Here is a 27,217-nt window from a genome sequence, read left to right as displayed (position 1 = left end):
GGATTTGAGGGGGCTGGGGGGCTGCTTCAGGCCGAGGCAGGGGGTTGCGTGGGGAGGGGATGGGGGGAGCAAGGGGGAAGTCAGGTAGATGCCTGCAGTATCTGCTGAGCTCCAGCCAGAGAGCAGAGAGGAGGGGCCAGCTCTGCTGTGGAGCAGACAGCCTCACCCAGCCCAGAGAGCATGCTGGGGGGAGTCTGGTTTAACTTAAACCAGCAAGGGGTCTGGGACAGACATTGCATAAACCAGTTGGACCCAAATCAGTTAAGTCTGATACTGCATTCAACCAGGTTTATCTCAAACTGGTTTCAGCCATTTTCAAACTGGCTTATGTGCACTGAACATCTGTTCTGTTACAGTTTTAAACCAGTTTCTGATCACTTAAACTGGTTTATGTGTAATGTCTGTCCCTAGCCTAAATGTCTGGTAAACATCACCAACTGATGCTCCAAACAGTTCACATGGAGTCCGTTTGTCACTCCCTCTCAGCCTCTTGTGTATGATTAGTGTGGCTCCACCTTCTAGGAGGTGGAGCTGGACCATTTTGTCTGTTGCCTAATCTGAATGTAAATTTTTGGAGTATTTTAGGACTCATGACAAGAACACCCTGTTACAGTCATGAGTGGGATTAATTAGCACATGGATCCTTTGTGGGGGCATATCTGGAGTACACATAAATACTGAGCAGGCTGAAATGCTGTTGACTCTGGTGGGGTCCAGCCCAATGAACTGTATGGTAATAAACAAGTCTTTTGGCTTTGGATCAATATTGTGTGTATTTTGTATAAGTAAGTGCTGAAGTGTTGCTTAAAAGTGTGTTCATGGAGTATCTGTGCTAAAGCTTGCAGTAGTTAAAAAAAAAAGGTAAAATGCATCAATTCTGTATTAACTAAGTCTCTGGGTATCCAAGTACAAAGTCAGTATTTTCAAGTTTGCCCTTCAATCCCATGTTTTCAGGAACAGCAGGGTCAAACAGTAAGGAGGAGGGAAGGGGCTGTAGGGGGAAGAAAATGTTGGCGGGTAGAGGGGAATTTATTTTTCCTGCTCTAGCAGGAAAGGAGACAAATTCAAGGCAAACCTAGTAAGTAAATATGGTAAGTTTGTAGTACAGTGATCCCTATCTTCATGGGTTTCTAGCACTGTAAATCAGCATCCCAATGTGATCACCAGAATTCTTCATACAGTTCATATGCCTATGTGTCAGGGTCCATTGGCTACAAAATATTTGGCTTTACTTTCCTATGAGCACAACAAAGGTGCTAGGAGAGATTAATGCACCACAGAGTCACACATATGCAAAAACTTGACTAGAAGTTAGGAAGAGCCACTTGACATTCATTGTTGAGGCATACATGTTATGGGCAAACCAGAGTGGCCAAGCAAATGAAAGTATGATCAAAACAGTAAATGGTATAATAATTGGTTTTGACATTTTGATTCACTGAAAATTCATAAGCAAAATAACAGCTGAGTGAAATTTGACAACTGTCAACTGGCTGGACATGAATGATATTAATATTATTAGACAACATATATCCTTTAATTTGCTTATGCATAATATGAATTCAGTATTTTTTCCTGATTTGCTTAGCACACTGACACCATGCAGTCTCTCTCACCATGCAGTATTCTCTACCACTGAGACTATACAAGATTTTCTTGTGGGTTAGTTTCCAGATGTAACCCTTCGGTTAATCCTTTCAGATTAACTGGCTTTAGGAAACTCCTAACTGCCATTTTCCAGTTTTGATTCTCCACTGCATCTCAGGGCACTGCTTCATTATTAAGCAAATAGCTTGTATTCTTGAGGAATCGGTTGCCTGTAACAACTAAGCATGAGTTTCTACTTTGTCTTGGAAAGAATTAGGTCAATCTTGTTGTGGGGAGACAGAACACATAAATAATAACTAAGGAAAAACAAAGATAGCCATTTCCTATTTCCATCTTTAGAGAAACTAAAATGCTATAACAGAAAAGTAAGATAGAAGCCTAAGCATTTCCTTTTTGGATCCCTTTTTATTTGTTAGTTAATGTTGTATATTTGATTTAAAACACCTGGGCTTTCCCCTTGTCAAACACAAATAAGATCTGTAGGGGACATTTCTGCTTTGTTATGAAACATACTATATATCCCAGGTGAATTTTTAGATGTTTGGTTTTCTCTTAAAAAGGCAAACCATGTATCTTGCCAAAGTTATTTCTGAGACCTAATCAGATTGGCAGCCATGGATTCCTGAATTAAAGAAGTCTCGCTTACAGCACTTTATGGTGTCATAGTGCTTAGGGCCGGAAGGGACCTAAGTAGATCATCAGGTCTAACCCCCTGCCTCGGGCAGGAACAAGTGCTGGGGTCATACCACCCCAGCCAAATATCTTTCCAGCCTCCTCTTGAAGACCCCCAAGGTAGGAGAGAGCACTACCTCCCTTGGGAGTCCATTCTAGAGCCTGGCAGCCCTAACTGTAAAGTAATGTCTCCTCATGTCCAGCCTGAACCTTCTCTCTAACAATTTGTGCCCGTTATTCCTAGTAACCCCCTGTGGTGCCCAGGGGAACAGAGCTTCCCCCAATTCCCACTGATCCCCCCTGGTGAGTTTGTAAATGGCCACCAAATCCCCTCTCAGCCTTCCTGTGTGGAAGCTGAATAGGTTCAGGCCCTTTAGCCTCTCTTTATAGGGTCTGCCCTGCTGCCCCTTGATTATGCGAGTGGCCCTCCTCTGGAGCCTCTCAATGCTAGCCACATCCCTCTTGAAGTGCGGCGCCCAGAACTGGACGCAGTACTCCAACTGTGGCCTGACCAGCGCTGCATAGAGGGGAAAGATCACCTCCCTGGACCTGCTTGTGATGTGTCTGTAGATGCATGACAACGTGCGGTTAGCCTTAATGACCACTTCCTCGCATTGGTGGCTCATGTTCATCCTGGTGTCAACAATGACTCCAAGATCCCTTTCTGCCACTGTGTTGACAAGAAGGTTGTTCCCCAGCCTGTGGGTGTGTTGCTGGTTCCTTCTCCCTAGATGCAGCATCTTGCACTTGTCTGAGTTGAATTCCATCCTATTCTCATCCACCCACCTCTGTAATTTGTCTAAATCCAGCTGGATTCTGTCCCTCCCCTCCAGCGTGCCTACTCCACTCCACATCTTTGTACCCTCAGCTAATTTGGACAGCGTGCTTTCCACACCCACATCGAGATCCCTGATAAAAATGTTGAACAGTACAGGCCCCAGGACTGAGCCCTGGGGGACTCCACTGTTCACATCCCTCCAGGTCGAAAACAACCTATCCACTACCACTCTCTGGGTGCGACCATCTAGCCAGTTTGCCACCCATCTGACTGTGTAGGCATCAATGCTGCAGTCACTTAGCTTTTTTTAAGAGAATGTGGTGAGAAACAGTGTCAAATGTCTTCTTAAAGTCCAGGAAAATGACATCCACCTCAACACCCTCATCCAGGGACTTTGTGACCTGATCATAAAAGGAAACCAGCTTAGTCAGGCAGGATCTCCCCTCAATGAACCCATGCTGGTGGCCCCCGAGCATCACCTCCCCTGCTGGGCCCTTGCAGATGTGCTCCTGGATTATTTTCTCAAAGGTCTTCCCAAGGACTGAGGTAAGACTGACTGGCCTATAATTGCTGGGGTCCTTCTTTCTCCCCTTCTTGTAAATGGGGACTACATTGGCTCTTTTCCAATCCTGTTACCTGGCCAGAACCCCACGAGTGCTCATAGAGCCATGTCAGGGGCCCCACTATGAGCTCCCCCAATTCCCTCAGCACCCTTGGGTGAAGAGCATCTGGACCTGCTGATTTAAACACGTCCAGCCCCTCCAAAAGTTCCCTAACTAGGTCATCCCTGACCCTAGGCATGGCTGTGCTTCCCCTGGTGGGGGAAATGTCCCAGTCTCTGTTCAGAAATATGGAGGCAAAGAATTTGTTAAAGAGGTTAGCTTTTTCATTTGCTGCAATTACCAGATTGCCAGCCTGTCCTGTAGGGGCCCCACATTACCCTGTGCCTTCTTCTTACTCCCTATGTATTTGAAAAAGGACTTTTTGTTATCCCTAATTCTGGTTGCTAGCCCTAGCTCCATCTCTGTCTTGGCCTTCCTAACAGCCTCCCTGCAGTCATGAGCAACAAAGGTGTAATCCTCCTTGTTGATAGCCCCTTGCTTCCACTGTTTGTATGCCTCCTTTTTTGCCCTCAGGCATTCCTGGATGCCTTTGCTGAGCCACGGGAACTTTTTAACACTGCTTTTGAGCTTGGAGGATTGTCTCCTTGAGGAACATCACCCGTCTTGGACTCCCATCTCCTTAAAGCTCCGAGACCCCAATGCCTCTCCTACTAATCTTCTTAGCTCATTGAAGTCGGCCCTCCTGAAGTCAAGGACTTTTGCCTTATAGCCTGCTTTCACCACCCTGTGCTGGATAGTAAATTCCAGCAGGTGATGATCACTGTCACCCAGGTGGTCAGGTACCCACAGACCCCTCACCAGGTCATCGCCTGTGACCAGGACCAAGTCGAGCAAGGCATTTCCCCTGGAAATACACCTCCTGGGATAGGTGGAGGTCCACTGTTTAAACACTGTTTATGTTACTTTACCAGCTATAAAGAAATGATCCTTGATATAACAGTTTCAGTAGAGATATATACTGGAGTGGAGGGCAAAATGCTTCCTAGAACTTTCCACAGCAGCTATTTGCAACCCATATTTGGGTGCCATATACTCCTTTTCCTGCCTCTGCTAAGCCCAGGAAGCTGACTGATTCATAGGGGTACGAGAAATTTACCTACATTTACTTCCTACACCCTTCCTGGGAATTAATTTTTATGAAAAGTCTCTATTTCCTTCCTCCTTAGGTGCATAGCAGGTTAAAGGACAGTAAAATCTTATCTGGGTGCATCTACATGAGATGCTACTGAGCAATCATTACTAAGCATTTATTTGGTACTTGTATTAGCAAGTACTAAATAAATACGCATTAATCAAAATTACTGTGCAGTAATGCTGGCAAATGTCTTTTAGGCTACTTCACTGTAGCATCACTTAGTAATACTGCACAGCAGCATATTAGCACTGTCCATTCTGTGATGCAGTACTGTGCAGTATTATTCGGCTATTGCACAGTCAGAATCTTGTGTAGATGTGCCCCTCTATTATAATTCTTACCTAAAAGAAAGATGGCAAAGACTTGAAAAACCTAACCTATCAACTCTAACTGCAGTTTACAGTAGTTATTCAAACAACTCAATTCAAACAACTGAAGTAGATGAAAAAATGTAATCTAGTATTGTGTATTGGATTTCATTATGAACAAGCTTTTAACAGAGTGGAAAAGGCCCCATATTAGGAACTGTGTTTCCTTAGCCATAGATGAAAGTTATGTAGCTTTAATAAGCTATCCTGTACTGTATATACTTCACCAAAGTGGATGTTTGCATACAGAATTTTTAAATATTAAAGTACACTTTACAGTGTGTGCAAGAAGCTATTTCATCCAAGTTAATTCTTTTGTCCTTTGATTTAAACCAGAAAAAGAGATATTGTAGATGAAATTCATGCTTATTATCATCTTTTAAAAAGGCAAGTCACAATTATGGAAACTTAAATTAACCTGAATAAAATGAAAATTATGCTCCCTTGATATGCAGAAGAAATATAGATCAGCAGAGACTAAATAACAATATGTATCTATTTTGTTAGCTGTGGAGCTCAGATTAAGACAGATGGGACTATTCTAACAGGAAGAACTTGGCTAAGCAAATGACTTTGCCATGAAGTGAAAGATGTGATGTATATGACCTCTCACAGAGCCTGAAGCCAAAGATTTACAAGTACCACACTGTCTTCCAGCACGTTTCAGATGCCTACTTACTCTATGAAAAGGAACCAGAACCTTGTCAGCTCAATACACAGAGGCATGTACCAGTTCAGCCCTGACAGAAATCCTCTGATTTCTCTAGATTTTTGTCCTGTTACATAGGTGTTTAAGTCATCCAAATGCAGTGCTGATTTATATCTTGCATAACATCACTTACTTTGCTGGAGTCTTTTACATGGTGTAAATCAGAAAAGAACTTTGCTTGTGGAGTCTAAGAATAAATAGCAAGGCTAGGGAGAGACATTCAAAAAGCCTGAGCCTAACTTGATTCAGTCTTTGCAGGTTAATCTAGCCTGCCTAGGTTGCACTGGTTTGCAAGTGTACAGACATTCCCTCTGGATTGAGGAAATGCAGGCACATGCCTGAAGTGGCTCAGGCTAGAAGCTGGGGGGCACTAGAGCAGCCCTCCCTTCCCTTCCACAGTGTTGAGCTAGGGACGGATGTGATGAGGCCCTGGCACGCACTCTGATTAATGCAGTTTCTCTATGGCTTATAAGTCACCTAGCTCTTTTGCTAAACAGGTTTTTCTCCATTGTCTCTCTATTATTTTTCTGGGAGACTTAACATTCTTTTCCTGTGTCCTTTGATTACAGTCCCTCACCAAGATCTAACATTCTTTTTTCCCTAAAGAAAACTTCCCATTCTTTAACTCTCAGAGCATTGATTCCTTGTACCAAGACCTCTTCTTTCTCAGGCCTCTACTGCTTAACTGGCAAAAGTTACTGTTGCTGTAAAAATATTCTACTTTATATGTTGTAGAACATCAGTAGTATTCTGAAATTTATTATGTCTAGTTTTTCATACCCAGTCTACAAGATCTTGTTACAGTTACAGTTACAGATCACTGAGTAGATAGTATAAATATGTGCTAAATATACCGGAAGTAATTAAAGCATATGATCCTCCCCCATACAGTTAGAAACACAGTACAAGTATTATCACTTGATTTAATGTAACCTCATGCTTTTCAATAAATCAACTCCATAAGTGTTTGCAAGAAATACACCAGCTGAGAGAGACATGATTTGAACTGAGGATGGAGAGTCAGGAAGTCTTGAGAATTTCACTTTGATAAAATGACTCCTACACTCAGTGGCCTTGGGAAAATGTCTCTGTGGACCAGATTTTTTAACCCTTTCTCACACTGATGAGTTCTTTATTCTGTGAGTGGCCACACTGATTTCTTAATTGGCATAACCAGGTAGTATAATCAATGTGGGTCTGGTGGCTGAATCAGGTCCTGAACAAGTACCATGCAAATACTGCAGTATGATTTGCAAGGGTCATATGAAAGAATAGTCTACCCTTTTACCTCCTGTTGTACTTGTCAAACACATCTAAAAATAAGGAACGTTGCAGATACTCACTGTCTCAGGTGGGAGACCTGAAGAGGAACAGTGGGACCTCCATGAACAGTGGGATTACACCCATTTTATGGGTGTTAGTTTACTCCTTGGAATGCTGGTCTTCTTCTATAGAAAGATGGAGTGGGGGTGAGGAGTAGTTGCTCATTCTCTCAGTGGGAGCTCCCTGAGTCTTTTTTTTTGAGCTCATGGGAAAGCAGTAACAGAGCAATCCTTGAGCTCCCCTACATCCCAATTCTGTCTGGTCTACCTGCAGGCTGCATAAAGTATCTGGGGCATCATCTTTTATCCACTATATCCATATACAAAGAACAAGGAGAATCCTGGTATTAGAAGTTTTGAGTTTAATATATTAAGAGCTGCAGGAGACTGTAAAATAAGATGAGCATAGGATTGCAAGGAGAGTCTGCTGTCATGAACATAAAAAGGACTCTAGGATGAAAACATATATTAGCAAGAGGAGTTTATTTTACAGTTGTAAGCAGATATGTGGAGTGGTTCCACAGCTACATTTGAGCTACTAGTATTTCCCATACAAAATGCATTGTAAATGCATTTTATTTCTGGCAAGCCAGTTCATGTCCCTACCAAAATCTAGAACAAATCAACTGAAGATGAATGGATCCAACGCCCTCTGAACAGTGCCTTAGGTTATTTTATCATTAGAGATCTTGTCCTTTTGAAGGATGCTGACGTCCTGACCATCTGTGTGCAACTTTTGTGACTGTTTATTTAAGTGCTTATGATGTTCTTGGCTTTGTGTAAGATTTAAAGAACAGACAGTTCCTGCCCCAAAGAGCTTACATCCTAAACAAGACAGGCATAGCATGAACTGAAAAACACAACACGCTTTTTTTTAAATGTATAACTTCCATTATTGACTTGTATCATTTTTCTTAGATAACATGATAGAAACAAGTTATAAGATGGGATTTAAATGAAATAAGGGTAGCTGCATAACAGATTGAAAATGGGGTACATTTTGGGGAGGGTTAGAGGAAGGCTTGGAAGTACCTGGGAGAAAGACATGGCAAAATGGTGGGTGTTGACATCACAAAATGAGAAACAAGATATGAGGATCAGGTAAGGAAACAAGTTAAAAAATAGTCAGTGGGTCTGTGGCAGGATTCAAAGAGGGAAGCAGCAATGCACTCAGAGTGGAGAGCAGGAAGAATATTTCAGCAGTCATATCCTGAATGGATTGCAGTGGGGGAAGACATAGGGAGCATGTGAGAAGCAGAGGAGGAGGAATTTCTGGATCTCAAATCAGTGTTATACTCTGCCAACAAACTTGTGGCCGAACTTACCATTTTTTTTTGGAAATTCAGTAAAGACATAAGTACTCTCGTCAACTAATGAGGCTATGTTTGCAAAAATAAGTTTTGCTAACAACCAAAACATATACACAGTTCCCAACAGTTACACATCTATAGAGTCTCTTAAATATATTTAAGATGTATCACCTTAAAGAACAAAGGCTTCTCTATGTCAGTGCTAGACAACAGGGAATCTGAAAGACTAAAGTTATTGTTTCACACAAAATGTAATTTAATATTATGGGAAAAATCACTTGACATTTTGTCAATGCATTTTTATTTCTTTGGACATCAGGGTTATCTTGTGTAGACCCATGCCTGAAATGGAGAGGTCTCCTCTTCAAGGCATTCTGACTGCAAATTCTGATCATAAATGCTTGTTTTGATGCTTGCAATAATAGCAAATTAGTATATTTTCATAGAATATAGTAACTAATTCAGTACATATCAGAATAAGAATTTCAATAGAAAACTCATCTCAACAAATTTATGTTAATTTTAAAAAGTATTTCTACTACTACATATCAAGTTAACAACATAAAGGAACACTGGGACCTTGATAAGTATCTCCAGTCTCCCAAACTAAAAATTCCCAAGATGCTCATAAATACTTTAAAAGTATAGAGATATTCAAGAATTTTAAAAGAGACACAATGATAGACAAAACTGAGAAATGGATGGTTTGCCTTGAGAGATACTGTACATCATGACAGTCTGCCCATTCCCACATTCCTGATTTGTCAGGGTCACATTCAAGAGATTACGTTAATGATTTGATAGTTACCAAATAAGAGAAAGGAAAAATGGGTCCATGTGGCTTGGTCCCATGTGGCAAAAACAAAGAAAACGGAAACAAGTACAGTATTGAGAAACTTGTAAAACCTTACATACACATCATGAGAAATCATCTGCACTCTCAAGGGTATAATCTCAAGGAGAAAATGAGAGCCAGACTGTTACTTTTATATCTTAGTGTGAACTACTCAGTGGGCACATCTACGCGTGCACCCCACCGTGCAGTTGATACTGCAGTCATTTAGTGCTTGGGTCAGCAAGTACTAAATGACTGCATAGTACCTGCTGGTACTGCACAGTCTTGGTGGCGCATGGGTCATTTCCGACCCTACTGTTCAGTAGCTCATTGCTACTGTGCAGTAGTGACGGCATCACAGTTAGTGCCCGCTGACACTACATTGCCATAATGACGAGCTACGTCGCTGTAGTTTGTCACTACAGCAACTTAGTGTCTCATGTACAAGTGCCCAGTATGTAAGGCTCTCATCCTGTAATTTATGAGCTTCTGTAACTACTCTTCCAACTGAGCAAATATTGTAATTCTGGGTCCAAGATAAGCAAATCATTCTTGTGTAAGAATTGCACAGCTCAAGAGGTATTCTAATGCCCAAAGCCAAAACCTACATGCCTTACCCAATGAACAGTATTATAATCACTCCAAAATGTGTAGCTGCAATTGCATTATTGCTACCAAGAACTTCAGTCTGTACAGGAACATAGCATATATGAATTTACCAAGTTCTATAGACACAGTTGATTATAGCAAATCAAAAGCATTTAATTGTATTTATTTTGTATAGGAATGTAAAATGGGGCTTTCAAGAAGTACATGAAAATGGCAGGGCAAAACTCTTTAATTTCTGATTTATCCTTGAGCAGAAGAGTACAATGATATTTCTTTAAATGATACTTAAGAATATTCAGGAAGCTGTTTCTATCCATTTCAACTGATGTATCCCTATGATCCAGTTAGCTTTCCATTACTCATCTTCTCTGACAAAATAGCTCACATTTTTAAAGGCTTTTTGTTCAACATTATTTCCTCCTACAGCTAAAGAAGTCTTGTTTTATCTTCTGGAATGAAACAGTTCTTGATTTATACCAACAAAGCATGCTTTGTGCAGTTTCTTTGTCTGTCTCATTCAATTCAAGGATATGCAGATGGCCAGATACTCTCCTCAAAAAACTCTACCCAAAAATAAATTCCTAAAAATATCAATGCAATAGTTTCTCCTGCTGTTAAGAACCTACTTCAGTATAACACATTCAAGTAGGAAAGTTATAAAAGGCAGTCCATTAACAGAATATATTAGCTAGCCAACAGTATAGCCAAGAATGTGGTCATGAGATACAGTGAGTTAGTGAACTCTGTCACTAATTAAAATTTATAAATAAAAACACACATAAATACAAAGTTAATAAAGGAAAACAAATTCCAACTTCCATTTATGAACATTAGGGCAGCCATAGTAAAATACAGCACTTATCTATTTATCAGCTAAAGAGATTGGCTGAAACCCAGTTTTAAACAATTTTCAAGGAGAGCATAGCACAGATATAAAGTTTCATACTACTTAAAACCAATTTATGCTAAACTACAACAAGCTTTAAGTTTGTTACACTCCCATCTAATGCATAATGCACACAAAGGTAAGAGTCTACTTACTGCTGTCAAAAGATAGAATTTTGTGGTAAAGCTTCTGCTTTAGCTAAAGGGTTTGGGTCCTGTTTCTGATGATAATATCTTGTAGGTTAGTGGTTTTCAAACTGGGGTATACACCCCCCTGGGGCTATGCAGCACTTTGCCAAAGAATATGTTCCTAACTTTTAACAATTGGTTAATGTATGGTGAGTAATGGTGTTTTCTTGTGTTGACATCAGTATTGATGCTCTTCCTAAGGAATGAAGGGTGTAGGGTGTATGAGTAGCAATGTTTTGCAGATAAAGAGATTTACAGACAAAAAAAGTTTGAAGGCACTGTTAAAGAAAGAGATAGTATCAGATGAATATAGGTAGGAAGCTGTGCCGTCAAATAAGTGCAAGGGAAAAATACAGCTGTAATTCCCTGAGGGGAGAAATTAGCCTCATATTATCAAAAAATCTTTGTGCTTTTACTATTTTCCAGCTTTCCTAACTAATAACATTGTTCTTTCTTCTTTTCAGCCTTTATTTTTCTGTACCTTAGTCAACACAAGTTGAACTTTAAACAGAGTGCTAGTCTCTTTTCATGCAATTCCTATTAACAACATTGAAAAGTCTATCTCTACATAGTCACCACTAAAAATCCTTTCCCCTTCTCTCCTAGAATCTCTGGACTTCAACCTATTGTGCTTTTGCTCTGCAACTCGGATGTCAACTAAATACATCAGAGGAATTTTAGTATTAAGTAGGATTCAGCAGTATTAAGTGTGAGAATAAAGGTTAATTGCTCTTTAAAATACGAGCAATCTGATATGAAATTATTCCTCTAACAAATGTAAAAAATACAAAGAAAGAATCGCAGTCCACAATAGTGACATATGGTACAGAACACTGTCACTATCTTGGTGAAAAATCTAAATTAATTACCAGATTATTGGTTAGTAAAAGAAATTTGTTGTAATTTAATAAAACACAGCAATCAGGAACATAAAAGTGGAAAATTAATTACATTCAAATAAAAAATATAAGAAAAGAGATGGGATAATTTTATGGTTAAGGTTTTGCACTAGCAGGACCTTAAGAGACGTGTGTTTGCTTGTTGCTTTTGTTACAGTTGCCACAGATGACATTGGGCATGACTTCTTTGAAGAAAGAGTTTTAATTTATTTCCTTCCTGAATTTTTTTTTAAAAGCATCAGGATGGAAGATTTTTGACTGTGTCCAAAAAAGTCACATTAACTGTCATAAGTCTTTTCTTTTATATACTTTCCATTAATCTCTAGTGAAGAGTTTGACAAAAAGTATCAATCTAGTCCTGGCTCATAATAAACATGTACAAAAGCTTCACAAAAATTGAAAATAATTTTACAAGATACAATGGGGTAAAATATTTGTTTTTGGGAGTGGGTGAGAGGGTGGAGGCATTCTCCTAAAGTGGTGAGAGTGCAAACAACTTACAAACAGAGTGAGGCTTTTTCCTTTCACCACTCTCCCCTACTAGCCCTCTCCCTCCCCACAAAAAACTCTTAGATTCAGTTCCTATATGCTAAACTATACATTTTAAACATGAGTTTATAAAGGAATGGCTACCACATGATTAGCTGCTGCATTATTTAATGAATTTCATATATATGTATTGCTAGTAGTAACTTACTACTAAACTCTTTCATCACATAAAGCAACACAATACATTTTAAAGGCATTTTAGATAATCGTGTCTCATATTTTGTGAATTAATCTTTCAAGGCTTCTGTCTTCATTAAAAAAGTAGTTTAATACCACAGCAAGGTCATTATGGGCACACTGAACTATCTTCACAGCTCACAGCTTCTATTACTCCAGCTCATTATAGAAACAAAGCCAAATGACTAAAGTGCTGTTAGATATTTGACTCACATGGAAAGTACAAAGTGATGTTTCATTTGGGCACATTCTTTCACTCTACAGAAAGATCAAAACATTTCCATTCATTGCTATTTTCTATAAAGCCTCAAGGTTGACTTCTAAATGGCTGCAGTAGACCATACATCTGCCTATTATATGACAAGTATTTATTGGTGTGTCAGGGCACCTTTGGGTGCCTGCCACTTTGAAGGCAGAGGCAGGCAGCTACCAGGTGCCTGATGTGAGCAGTCATTTTGAACAAGGCATATAAAGGCTGCAGTTTGCTGCTGCCAGGGGAGGTAGAAACATTGCCTAGCTGAGCTGCAGCAGGAACAACCTTGGAGGTAAGGGCAGGAGCTTATGGAGATGGTTTGGAGGCTCCTGGACCCTGGGCATGACCTAAAACTGCACCCTGCTGAGGAAGAGTGGCCTAGTAGGGCTCCTGGTCGTGTGGGAGTCCCCAGGAAATGCCAGGCCAGTTACCTCCCTGGTGAAAGGTGAGGAGGAGTGCCTTAACTCCAGCCCCCATCTTCAGGTGGATTTTGGAGGCAGCTGGGGGAGTAGTGGGGACCAGGTATGCTCATGTGTAGGCGCCTGAGCCCAGCAGGGATTTGAGGTCCCGGTGACCCCATTGCAGGTATTGTGGAGAACATTGGGAGGCCCCACATAGAGTAGGGTAGAAGTGCAAGTAGGCCTGAAGGTCTGTGCGTGTGAGGGGGCTGAGTAGGGCTAAAGGACAGCCCAAGCGGTGCGTTGAGTAGGGTCAAATGGGAGTAAATTTGAAGGACAGGCCAAAGGCCAGCCCCATGAGAAGTTGTAAGTTGTGCCCAGTGAGAGGCTTGAGGCAGAAGTAGCCCAGGGTTTGGCATAAGGTTGGACCACGCAGGGCAGGAGAACTTGCTGAAACTGAAGGTTCTGTGTGGTGAGGCCAGTATGGGAGTAATGAAGCCTGATGGCTCAAGTGAGGCTCTTCAAGGAGAAGCAGGGTAGTGGACTGTGGCTCGGTAATGGGCAGTATGCCAGAGCCCCCAGTGAGAGACGGGTGGAGTGGAAGAGGCCTCCTGTGAGAGTGGAGGTGGTGTAAATGTGTGTGTGTGTGTGGAGCCCAACTTTGGACTCAGTTTGCTCCAATCTCAGAGTGGGAGTAATGTTAACCTGGATGCCATCTGTGAGGCACGGGCTGCAGTGCAGGGGAGGAATGGAGATGCAGATAGCGCCCCCTGGCATCGGGGCATGTAATGGGCAGTCTCCCATATTTACCATCTGTTTGTAGGAACAGCAAAGTCATGGCAGGCAAGACCGGGCAGATTGTCATGTATAAACAGGTCGGCAGGCTGACATAAGACCTGGCCCCAAGAGCTGCCCCCTGTCACAGTTGGTTCCTATACAACTATTTTTCCTTTAAATTAACAACAAATATAAGGTATATTTTCCCCAAAATATTCCTATCAAAGAGGTTTTTTGACTTTCAAAAGCTAAAAGAGTTGCTGCTAAAATTGACACCTGGAATGTGGATTTTCATGGAGCAATAAATAAATATTGAGAGGTAACATGTTTTTTACCAGATACCTCTTTCTTGTCATCACAAACTAAGATTCTGTTTTCAAAAAAGCAGCGTTACACACAGTAGCTTGTCTTCTAAAATGAGTCTTTGCTAATCAGTAGATTATCTAAAAATTATTGCAGATAGCAGTAACTTTTTCTAAACCTATAAACAAATCAGCATCACAGAATTTTTGTCTAATCATGCCTTTTATAGGAATAAAATTGGTTTTAAGAATTTATGCTATACTTTAAAAAGCTCCAAATGTAGTACTGTATTTACTCGATTCTAAGATGAGCATCTCCCCACCACCACCATCATTAATCATGGGGAAAACAAAGTCTTGCCTTACAATCAAGTAACCCAGCTAGGAGCTGGGGGAGTCACCTGTGCAAGGAGCCCAGCTAGGGCAGGGACAGTATCAGCAACATAGAGCAGCAGCTGTACTCCCTGCCCAGATTCTCTCCCACTCCCTTTCCCACCTCCCTTTCCCTCTCCTACCATTCCTTGCAAGCAGGTTGCCAGGCAGGGATGGAGGAGTCTGTATGCTGCTCCTGCTGTGTTCTCCAACCTGCCCCATGCTGAAGGAAGCAGTTGTGCTGGGAGCCCAGCTTAGCACCCCACCGATTTCTCCTTTCCTGCTCTGTTTCCTTTCCCATCTCCCTTCCCCCTGTCTTCCCATGAAAGGGAGAGGAAAGAAGGGAGCAGGGCAGGGAAAGAGAAATCTGTGGGGTGTTGAGGCAGGTTTCCAGCACAGCTGCTCCTGCAGCATGGGGTAGGAGTGGCTCTGGGGTACTACCTGTCCCTGAAGCAGCAGGAGGAGGAGGTAATTGGTGGGCTGGCAGTCACAAGGGGAGCAAGGGATGAGGGGCAGGGTACTTGCCTCCCTGCCCCTACTTTCCCCACCTCCTACTCCTTGTCCCTACTTTGCCCCCACTCTGCGTCCTCCCATACCTGCCCCCTCATGTCTGGTTTTCTCATTGCCTGCCTTGCTGCTGCTCTTTTCCTGCCACTGCAATGAAGGGACAAATTTAAGATGACCCTTCCCTATAATTAGCTTCTAGACACAGAAAAGTTTAACACATTTATAATTTTCCATGTCTAGAATCTAATTATTGGGGGGCTGTCTTCAATTTGAAGTCATCTTAGAATTGAGTAAATATGGTATTCTGTAATATCGTGCATATGGATTTGCCACACTGCAGTTCACTAACAGTTGTAGTGAACATGCACAAACCTATGTAACGCTGTTAATGCAAACTGTCCCGAACTCTTAGCTATGTAATCTTTAACCAGACCTAAAGAGAAGGTAAACATTCTCTAATAGATGGCATCAATCCCTTTAAAGAGGTGCAAAAATCTCATTTGCACCTCAGTTCAAGTCAATGGTACCATCTCCAACACATCCTCTGACTTCAGAAAAACTGAGTTAATTACCTCGCTTTATGGTTCCTGTAGATCAGTGATGCTCAACCTTTCAGAGCAGTGGGCCAGGGACATGTGGCCCAGCTGCACCATGAGCCACCAGTCCTCTCAGGTAGTGAAGAGAGGGAAGATGGAGGTGGCTGATAATGTCAGAGAGAGGGGAAAGAGGTGGGAGGTGGGGAAGAGAAAGACAGTTTACCTTCAGTGAGCAGTGCCTACCTAGGGAAGGGGGCAGGGAGAAATGGAGGGAGAGAATAAAGAGAGCAGGGAAGGCTGTAGAGGGGATCAGCAGCACAGTGCAGGGCAGGGAAGGGAATGTGTCAGGCTGAATTGCTTGTTGCTGATCTCCCATTCTGAAGGGCGGGATCCAGTCAGTTCTATACCATCACTTTGGGGGTTGGATCTACCTTTTGACTATCGGGCAAGCACTACTGCGACAGAGAAATACAGTTGTGGTGGGAAGCCACAGTAACAGAGAGGCAATCTATTGTGGAATAATCTGATGGAGAGCTGTGAATTTCAGAATGGAAACTTTGAATTAGGCTTGGTATTCATTCCCTGCTCAGAGTGGAGCACTGTATAGTGTATCAGTTTTATGACAACATGTAGTTCTACCCCTAAATACAGGTCTAACCATATTGTAATCTTTTAACTCTGCAAGCTGCACTTGACCACCAGCAGATGCAACAAAGAACACTCTCCAGCCAGAGGATTTCAGTCTTGTTCCTTCAGGGACTCAAAGTTGGGTTCTTTTGAGAAATAAAATTAAATAAAAGTTTGACCACATCAACTCTATTGGACCCTGCTAATTTCCATCACTCTTACCTTCCACACCTCCTCTCCCTGGGAGTCAGCTTGAACCCCTGGAGTGTGTCCAGATGAACATGGATGTGTGGTATGTGGCGCTGCAAACACATTTGTAGTTTTCCGCTCTGTAAGGGTGTGCTGCCTGAGTGTGCACTGCTATGGGGTTTTTTTTCTGTGGGTTTTTCATTTTTTGACCCTTGGATATCCAGGGATCAAAAAAAATCTGGAGAAAAAACAACTGAGCAACTCATGCCTGGGCAGCGCACACTGCTAAAAAGCGGAGCTGGGCTGCCCAGAGCTGTGCTCTGCTGCCAGCTAGGCTCTGCGTGGGAGAATTGCTGTGGCTGCAGCCCCAGGAGTCCCCCAGGGCCTCGGGTAGGGCTGCTGAGGCCATCCCATTGCTGGCCCAGCCTCTCCTACTTCATCCAGGGCAACATGTCATGTGCCAAAGTATGTGGCGCTGGTGTTCCCCAGGGACAAGTAGCGGTGGCACAAGGTGCTCTGCTGCTACTTGTCCCCAGGGAACCAAGCATCCAAGCATGTCTTGATGTTCCCCAGCTGTCTATTCATTTCACTGTTCTGCCCAGCTAACTCTAGTATTGCACTTTGCAGGACATTTACCTGTGAGCTATGATTAAATTGATTCTTAGCTCCCTAATCTGGAGCCCACTTCTATTATAAAGGAAAAACAAAAAAACCCTTCCTTCTCTCTCCAGCTCCATTGAGCTAGCTACTTGTTGATTTTTATCAGAAACTAAATTATCATCTCAGCTTGGTCACAGCCTCAGCTGGGAGGCAGCTGATCAGTCACGTGTGGGGGTAGGACCAAGTGCTTTAAAAGTGTTAACTTACCCATATAAAGATCTACACTGAGTTCATAGATTCACAGATGCTAGGGTCGTAAGGGACCTCAATAGAAAAAGTGCTGGGGTCATGTGACCCCCAATCAGGTGCTTGTCCAGTCTCCTCTTGAAGACGCCCAACGTAGGGGAGAGCACCACCTTCCTTGGAAGCCCATTCCAGATTCTGGGAACCCTTACTGTGAAGAAGTTCTTCCTAATGTCCAACCTAAATCTGCTCTCTCTCAGTTTGTGGCTGCTGTTTCTGCTTATTCCCAGGGGTGCCCTGGTAAACAGATCATCTCCTATTCCCTGCTGCCCCCCTGGTGAATTTGTATACTACCACAAGATTCCCCCTCAGCTTTCTCTTGCGGAGGCTGAATAGGTCCAGGTCCCTCAGCCTTTCCTCATAAGGCAGGCCTCTAACTGTACAAGTGGCCCTCCTTTGGACCCTCTCAAGGTTGTCTACATCCTTCTTGAATTGGATGCAGTACTCTAGCTGCGGCCTGACCAGTGCCACATAGAGGGGGAGCATCACCTCCCTGGACCTGTTCGTGATGCACCTACTAACGCATGACAAAGTGCAGTTAGCTCTGCTAATTACTTTGTCATATTGACGACTTGTATTCACCTTGGAGTTGACAATGACTCCAAGATCTCTTTCTGCCATTGTGCTGCCGAGAAGGTCATCCCCCAGCCTATAGGTGTGCTGGTGATTCCCTCTCTCTAGGTGCAACACCTTGTCCTTGTTGAACTGCATCCTATTGTTCTCTGCTCACTTCGCTAACCTGTTCAGGTCCACCTGGATTCAGTTTCTTCTGCTCAGTGTGTTTGCTTCACCCCATAGTTTGGTGTCGTCTGCAAATTTGGACAGAGTGCTTTCCATGCCCTCATCCAGGTCACTGATGAAGATATTGAACAGCACCAGCCCAAGGACCAAACTTTGGGGGACCCCATTGCCCACACCTTTCAAGGTCAATACCATCCATTTCTTTATAGACTAAAAAATATGACTATGTGCTGTGACTTTTAACCTGAGTGCTTGAATTAGCTCTGTTGCCATGTGGGGAATGCTAGCAGATCCCACTGCCTCTATTCTTGCCCTCCCTGCTGCCCTGGGGCAGCTCTGGTGAGGTATTATGGCTTGGATCAGCTGCTGTACTTTCCCTGTTGAAACTGCTCAGCACCTCCTCCATAGACATTGTCAAAGAATAAGGAGAGTGACTCTATTTCCTTATCAGCTCTCCTGTTGGTCTGTTGGCAGTCTCTTGGCTCCCTGTGAGCCTACAGGAGTCTTTTTTCCTTATGGAGTAGCTGAAGACAGAAGGAAAGGAGGAAAGCTGGTAAAACCCAACAGTTGGTGCTGACACCTTCATTCACTGCACTAGCTCAGCTAAATGGTTTCATATTTTCAGTGCCTGAACTTGGTTTCCTAGGAACCATATACCATATACCAGCTGTTGATAACTCAGCTGTTGTACACAGCACATTCCAGGTGCCCCCCATCTTCATACTGACACGTTGTATACCAGGACCTGGGGGGATAGAAACAGAAGGCTCCCAAGTGTCAAGAGCTTGGCAGTCTTGTCCCACATTCCTGAAACCCACCCGGATCCTTATGCATCCAGTCAGGAAGTGAATAGGAGCTAAAGTAGCTCTAACTGCCAGTGTGACACCTATTCTCTTGTTCCCCTTTGCTAATACCAGAGTACTTCCTAACAGGAAGTGTGAGATCGTAGTAACGGAGGGGGGAAGGAACTTGAGCAGCATCAGAAGTTTAATATATTTTTATACACTCTTTATTAAACTGACTTGCTTCTGCTTTAAATAGTGCCAACTAGTTCACATTTTAGTCTTATCTTCATTCAGCAGCACCCAGGCTAAGTATAGAAAGTCAAAAAGCCCCAGGCTGAATTGATTCAATTTTTGCATGTTTCTCTAAACTGTGTAGATTGAACCAAAAATAGTGAACATTCACTTTTGAAACCAGAAAGGCAGACCCCTGCAGTGGCCCAAATCAGTAGCTGGGGGGCACTAGAATATACCTCCCAGCCTGCTGGCCACTGCAGAAGGCACTCAAATACATGCAAGCAGCCCAGTCCTGCCTCCCCCCAGGGGGGAACAGTCCCTTCAACCCAGGGCTGGCCAGATCCCCAAGCCTCAGTATGGGTTCCCCACCTCTGGTAAGGACCCCCAAGCCCTGTCCCTGATGTAGAGAGGGGATTTCTGTCCCACCCCTCAGCATGGTCCTGCAGGGCTTGGCTCCATGCCCATAGGTGGGGGAAAGGTGGAATAGTTGCTCAGCCTGGGGCTGGCCAGAACCCCCAGCCTCGGTGGGGGTTCTCCACCCCTGGCAGGGTTCCCTGAGCTCTGCCCCTGGTCCTCCTAGCCCTCAGTCTGGTCTCACAGGGCTTGGCCCTACACTGGGGCTGCCAGGCACAGGCAGCGGCTAGGGAGCAGAGGCTTTGCTGCCTCAGCTCTGTGGGAGGGTGCAGCTAAAGGATCCCAGCTGGCTCTTTAAACTGGGGCAGAGAGGACAAAAAGCCTAGGAGTGGGGGCTTTGCAGATGGGAGGTTGGTGCTGCGCTGGGGGTTGTGTGTTCCCTGCTTCCCCAGCTTCTCAGATACAAGGGCAGCTGGCAAGGTGCTAAGGCAATTCTAGCTCAGCTTGAGGGGGGTGTGTGGGGCAGGGCAGCAACAAGCCCCACAGAGGGTGCTTTCCCTTCGCATGTGCTGTGCATACCCAGGCTAGTGGGAGCTGGGATCTGTTCCCCTGCTCCCCATGCCACTGGGCTGACAGGCACAGATAGGTGCTAGGGAGCAGAAGCTTTACTGCCTCAGATCTGTGAAAGCAGGGGAGCAGGGGGGTCAAAGCATCCTGGGATGCTGGGGGAATGAGAACTTGAACTGGGTGGGGATCTGGAACAGAAGTTCCATAAACCAGTTTGACATAAATCAGTTAAGTCAGATACTACATCCATCCAGGTTTATCTTAAACCGATTTTGGCCATTTTGAAAGTGGTTTATGTGCACTGAACTTCTGTTGTGTTACAGGTTTAAACCGGTTTCTGATCATTTAACCTGGTTTATATGCAATTTCTATCACTAGCCCTAATGTACTTTTGTTAGCAGCAAATAGCAAGTAATGCTATTGTGTCTCTGGTTTGAAATATTTATTATGAAGAAAGAGTCCTTCCCCAGAAGTCACATTTTACATGGTGATAGCAATAATTTTTGTCAGATTTTCATGTTACTTTTTTTTCAATCTGTATCGAATGTACTGAATTCCAGACACCCTTCAAAGAAGCAGGTCAGTCACATGGGCTACAATTGGTCACTGGACAACCAGGCTCTATTCAACTTCTCCAGACATAATTTCCAAAGCTAACATGCAACATGCCTATTGTGCTTGTAGTGAGTCACCTCAAGAAGAGAAAACAAGGAATATGCCAGATCATACTGAGGTTGTGTGTAAACAAATATTCCCAAGGAGGAGTAGCATAAAGCCCAAGTCCATGCCAAATTTAACCAGAGTCTCTAAAGACAAAAAGTTATTGCATAAACCAGATGTACAACTGAACCTGTGACATCTATAGAGGCCAAGAGAGATAAAATGTATCCTATGCAAACTCAAATCAAAACGATGTGTGTCAGTTTACAAAATTAAAAAGCAATCTTGAAGTGCAGTGAAAGTCATTGAATAGCACGGTACCACTTCCCAAATATTCTTTGAACTCTACAAAATAAATCGGAAGTAGCAAAATAAGTAAAGAAAGCTTTGTGCCATCTCTGTGCTTTCTGCAGTGGGGGCCAGATGCCATCAGTTGTTGGATGCACTCAGCTCTCACTAAAGTCCATGAGAAATGGAAAATGAGCACCCAATAGTCCAGCCTTGTTAATTTTCAGGACTAAAGTAACTCAGAGTAGGCCATCCAATCTTTAGGGAATATGAGTGAGTTTCTACTTTACCAGTCTAACTTTTTCTATGTCCTGCCCCTTTTTCTATGTCCTGCCCTTACACAGCTGTAGCAGGATGAATATTATAGGAGTTTGCCATCTAGAGCTCCTAAATTATACATGCTAGGCAACCACTGAAGGATTAGAAACTGTGTGTAGCATATGTCTCAATAATTTTTTCCCTACTGCCCCCTGGAATATCATGCTTCATCTTCTGTCCCTTTGGTTGATGCATGTCACAGCCATATATGTGAAAAATACCTGGGAAATGTTCTAGTTTTGTAGGCCTGGTATTTCTTTACTGTGATAAAAAAATTTCTAGCAAACAACATGCCCCCAAATAAAGGAGGCAGCTTGTTCTTTGGAAAGCAGAATGTAGAAAAAAATATTTGTCTGGAGTCCTGCCTGATTGTGTGATACAGATCAAGTCCTTCTGGAAACAGTGTCCAAGAAGTGGGACATCAGAAATTTCCTGGTGTGACAAACTGTCTCCTGCAACACTACATTTCCTGGACACTGTTCCTGGGAGGAATTGTTTTATGTCATGAAAGTTATGCCCAGGCCCTTGCAAGGGCAGAAGCAAGAGTGTTACTTTCTTACTTTAAGTAGCTTTTTATATAAGTTGCTGTAAATAAAGTACTGTTTCCACATCACAAGCAAGCCCCATCAAGATAATACCAGCATTTCCCCTGCTGCTTTGGGCACCAGCTAAAGTGCTCAGCCAATAGTTATATCTGTGAGAGGGTTAACACAAGACTCTGCCCCTTCAGTCTGCTGGGCAGATGCAAGCAGCGGCTGCCTTGGCAGCTGAATGGCATACATAGTGTCTACAGGCATGCTTCTTTCCAGCATTCCTTCCTCACTTAAAAAAACACACACCCCCATTTTTTGGTGGGGGGAGGGGGAGCTGTTTTTTAGAAAAAGGTGCATGTGATATGTGCAAAATATGGTAGCAAGCACTAATTGTGTGTGCTTGTGTGCACACACCCACATACATATTTTTCATACTTGGTGTTACATAGTAAAAACATTTCAATAACACTGACAGTAACTGGATTATTTTATAATGTCTTAGCTCTTACATAGTCTATTGCAGCCCTGCCACATGAAGTGAGCTGTAGTAGGAGGCTTCCCATTATTATTTAGATCTAATCTGCTGCATAATAAAAGGGGCCTTGATCATAATCTTGTAATCCTTCTCAGAAGTACAATGTGTTATGTTTTGTTCCAGAATGTTTCTTCCTTAATAAAATACGAAATTCAGAAATGTGTTTACCTGGTCTTCTTGTACAATTAGAAATGTCTTTAGGAAATAAAATAACGGCTTTTTTGCTGCAAAACCTAATTTATTTTAATAGTCTTACCTCCTAGGGCCTATCTAACGCCCCAAGACTTCAAAGAGCTTTGTATATATAGCTTCTGTAGTACATCATCAGAATGTCTGGATAAGAAGGCATTGTTACTTACACGGCTTCCTTTTTCAGGGAAACACTGACATCCTCCACTACAGTCTCTTCCTGCACATGGTCCTGTGTAAGTCTTTCCGCCCTTCAAAACAGAACATGCATAAAGAAAACATTAAACAATATTCATTACATTGCATGGCATATGACAGTGAAAAAATGATTGGAAAAACAAACTCATTAGGAGTTGTACTAAGCAAAGACTGGGATCTGGCACTAAGTAAAGTCTCTTTAATCCAGGGATAGGCAAAATATGGTCCATGGGCTGGATCTGGACTGTCAAGGGATTTTATCTGGCTCATGGCAGGTCCCTTGGTCCTGCCTCGCCCAGGCACAGGGGTCAACCTGGGCTGTGGTGCAGGCAGCTGGTCCTGCTGCTCCTGGGCATACAGCAGCACTGGGCCAGCACAACGACCAAACTCATTTCTCAGCAGCTCCTGCAACAGCAGCTCCCTCCAGCTGCTGCTGCCAATAGCCACCACCGCTGCCAGACCTGGCCCTGCTGTCCAGGCACCCTAGCCCACCCACCCCACCCCACTGTGGGGAGCACCGGATGGAGCGGGCAGGCAAGGTCTTCATGGAGACCAGACCAGAACCCACCTGGGCAGGATGAGACATCTGGGAGTGGGACAGATGGGAGGGGCCAGGACCGGGACTAGGATCATGGGGCAGTGACAGCATGGGACTGGGGCCCAGGGCAGAGCCACAATCTGCTGCCTGCACATTCTTGGGACAGGTGCTGGTTCCATGGGCAGAGGTGTGTGGGAAGGGGGTTGTGGCTTTGCCTCAGTCCTGTGATATCGATCCTAGCCCCAGCTCTTTGTCCAGCTTCTGGATGTCTCTCCCCACCCATCTTTTGTCCCATCCCATCTGCCCAGCTGAGTATGGAGCAGAGCCACTTGGGGAGTTATGGTGAGCAGTTGTGGGACCCAGCCAGCAAGAGCTCAGCAAAACTTCCTAAGTGGCCCCCCAGTCAAAATAATTGCCCACCCCTGCCTTAATCTGTTCTTTTGAAGAAGAGGCTTAGTAGATTTTGAGTTCTTAGAAGTAAACATTTTAGAATAACAGTTTATGTTGTCCAAATTTATGTTGTTATGATGTCCAAAATGTAGGCATAGTAACAAAAATTGTCACAGGGGGATTAACATCAATGTCTGCACTGAGATGCAAGATTTTTTATAGCGCTATAGTAATTTCCCACCAGGATTTCTAAATGTTGTTTTAGCTCCACATTAGGAGCAGTATGCCTCATATCTCTTTTTGACACCTGCAACAAATATCTGTACAGCTGCTTGAATTCTGTAGGGATGTTGCATCAGTCATGTATCACAAGTCAGTGAATCATTATATATAAAATATTAATTGCTGTTGTTTTTTCAAGGCATATAAAGCATACTCTCAGTCTTTCTGTATGCAGTAATGCAGGTTCCAGAATTAAATCTTTTGTTTGTTGTGAGCGGACCTTGGCTTTAAATTCTATATTTGTTCATTTTAGGGCATTCTGTAGCTGTAAATAATTTAAATTAATTTGGATTCAACTTTACATGTAGTCTTCCCAAAGTTTGATGCATTGGTGTGGCTAATAGAAACCAATAAAATGTGTCCCTAAAAACAGCCACTCAAAAGATTTCAAATTTATTTCAGGAAATAATCTCCTTGACTAGTGATCCTCAGCCAGGGTGCCAAGGCTTGACTGAGATCCTTATAAAGGTGCTACAGGGTGGCATGCAATGTTATCATTGTTAGGTGTGCAAACACGATTCACGAGATAACCCACAGATTTCAAATAGGAATTTCTGGTGTTAAAAGCATTCTGAGTTCTTTGTAACAGAAAGACTGCTGTATTATTTTCCCATAGTCAAAAAACAAGTGAAAACTAAGAGCTGGCATTTTCTAAGGAATGCCTTGAAACTAATGAAGGGTCTGCCTCTGAGCTAAAAAGGTTGAGAAACACTGTCCTTGACAGTACTCCTTTATGTCATGCTTGCATTCTGCATCATTTGAGAAGGAGGTTGGTATAGTCTGTTCCTGAGAGGACCGAACTGTGGATATTGGTCTATTTTCAAGGTACATACTCAGCCCTGTTTGTCTCTTAAGTGATCAGCGAGCCACAACCACACAGACTTATTGGAGGCGCACACATATTTTTTTAAATACTGTTTCTAAGTAACTGTCCAACTGCAGATAGAACAAGGACTTTTCTGTGGAATTCCAGAAGTATATTTTTCCCCAAAAGTGTGAAGCGACTACCACAACAATTGTAGTCAGTTCAATTGGACTTCAAAGGGGTGTAGGAGCAAAGTTTTTGATAAGGAGCAAATAATTAAGTCGCTTAATCAATCTGCTTTAAGAGGGATTCATTTTGTTTCAAGTGGAACTATAAAAGCTGACAGCATCTATCCTAAGCTATCCTAAGCTGACAGCAATGACAATAATTCAGATATCCAGTGGCACAAGGTTTGTATTGTCTGCTGAGAAAATCATGAGACCGATAAGGGTGTTTACCATCAAGTTTATTCCTATTTGTAAACACTTGGAGATTTTTAAATAGTGGGTGAACAATGGAAGTTCAGAATATTGTTCTGTAAGTGTATTCATGCAAGTCACAGCACAGGTATTCTTACATAGTATCTAAATATGCTTACACATAGGCAGAGTAATTGACTGCTGTAAGATGAGATCATGAGATCCCAGGGCTGACCCCCTGCGCACCCTGACACTTAGACGGACATTAGGCACTTCAATACTTAATTGATATTAATCGTTCAACAATTTATTATTTAGTTGAGTTCAAACAGTTACCTTCCTTAGCACTATTTTTTAGCTGTCATCTGCATCACATATTAACCTTTTGCAGTTCTGTTATGGCACACTGGTTAATATGGACATGATTCTGAATCCCTACACTGGGTTCTGTTCAGCTCTTTGCATGAGCAAATAATATTCAACATGAGTATGGGTTACAGTATCATTGATCTAGTGAGTAACAAAGGAAATGACAGACTGGAGTTATAGTTAGAATTTATATTTTATCTAATGTGTGGTTGATAAAATAAGTTCCTAGGGTATGCTGAACACAGTTTAAAAGTAAGTCACTTGAGGTTATATTAATCTTTTCCTCACAATATGCAGCACAAAGAGTATGTTCTCAAGTGCACCTGATTCCCATTAATATAAACATGTTTTTGTAGAGGACAGATTTAATGTGCAACAAGTCTCTGCAGATGGAGAGAGAGCTTACCATTTATGTACAAACAAGAGAAAATCAGAAACTGCTGGTGACTTGTGAAGCTTGGGCATAAAAATTGGAGTACTTAATATTAATCATATTTATGTGAAGATACAAGCATTAAACTTCTGTGTCTTAAAACAAAGAATGTGTTGTCCTCTTCTATGTTCTCACAAACTTTGAGTCCCAAGACAACATTTCTTACGTCAGTATACCTCTAGCCAACAAAAGAGAATTTCTCTTCAGACTTCACAGAGCCTTCCAATTTTGACTTGAATCCAATTTTCTCAATCGAAACTCACTAAAAATCAGCAACAAATATTTACCACTATCCAAACGTTTACACACAGATTTCTTTATTAATAGCTTTTAACACAAAAATACCCATCTAGTCTTTGTCACTTTGGAACACCCACTCGAGTATGTTTGCTAGTGCTACTCTAACACTTGGTATTCTCACAGAGTACAAAGCCGAGCACAGAACAAGGTACCCAGTAAATCTGTATGAGTGTATTAAAAAACAGGAAACCATTTTCCTAAATGCAGTTTTTCAAATTAAGGAAATTAGAATAAAAATATTGCAATGTGTTATCTATGGTTTCTAGAGGCCTACATGGTATTTCGGACCAATACAGAAATTTATAGACTGTGGACCCGCAAAGTAATTATTTCTAGCATGAAATATTGTAATTTTATTTTTCCTATCAATCAGAGCAGCTCTTCCAGGGTAAGGTTTACAAAGGGATTTAGAAGGTCTGGGAAGTTGTTATAAAATTAAGGTTTGACTGGCCTTGTTACACTGATGGCATACTCAGATGCTTGATGTGAGATACTAGTTTGCGTCAACTAGAGATTCCAAACATCACTTTGAAAGGAGTACATAATGGCAAAAATTAGTGGGGTCTACTCATTCATCTAATACAAACCCCTATTTTCAGGAGCTCTACATTCAGCTAGAAAAACTCATGCTGATTTGAAACTTCATCCATAAAATCCCAACCTGCAAGATTCTCCTAACTGGTTAGTTTCTTATAGTCATTGCTCAATTAAAAAAATAAAATAAAATGCTGTTATATGGAAACAAGG

The 27,217-nt window shown here is 42.5% G+C and overlaps 1 protein-coding gene across 2 annotated transcripts in view; it reads right to left on the bottom strand.

Annotated features, from left to right (window-relative positions):
- COL4A2 (collagen type IV alpha 2 chain) overlaps positions 1-27,217 on the bottom strand; it is a 291,109-nt gene that overhangs the window by 185,327 nt on the left and 78,565 nt on the right. For both annotated transcript variants that reach the window (XM_019524110.1, XM_019524111.1), the window contains exon 3: positions 22,907-22,987. In XM_019524110.1, coding sequence (XP_019379655.1) covers positions 22,907-22,987 — 81 coding nt within the window. The remainder of the gene's footprint in view (positions 1-22,906; positions 22,988-27,217) is intronic.

This window comes from Gavialis gangeticus, unplaced genomic scaffold, assembly GCF_001723915.1.
Source record: "Gavialis gangeticus isolate Ggan-Ray unplaced genomic scaffold, GavGan_comp1, whole genome shotgun sequence".
NCBI lineage: Eukaryota > Metazoa > Chordata > Crocodylia > Gavialidae > Gavialis > Gavialis gangeticus.
This window is presented reverse-complemented; position numbering and strand designations above follow the sequence as displayed.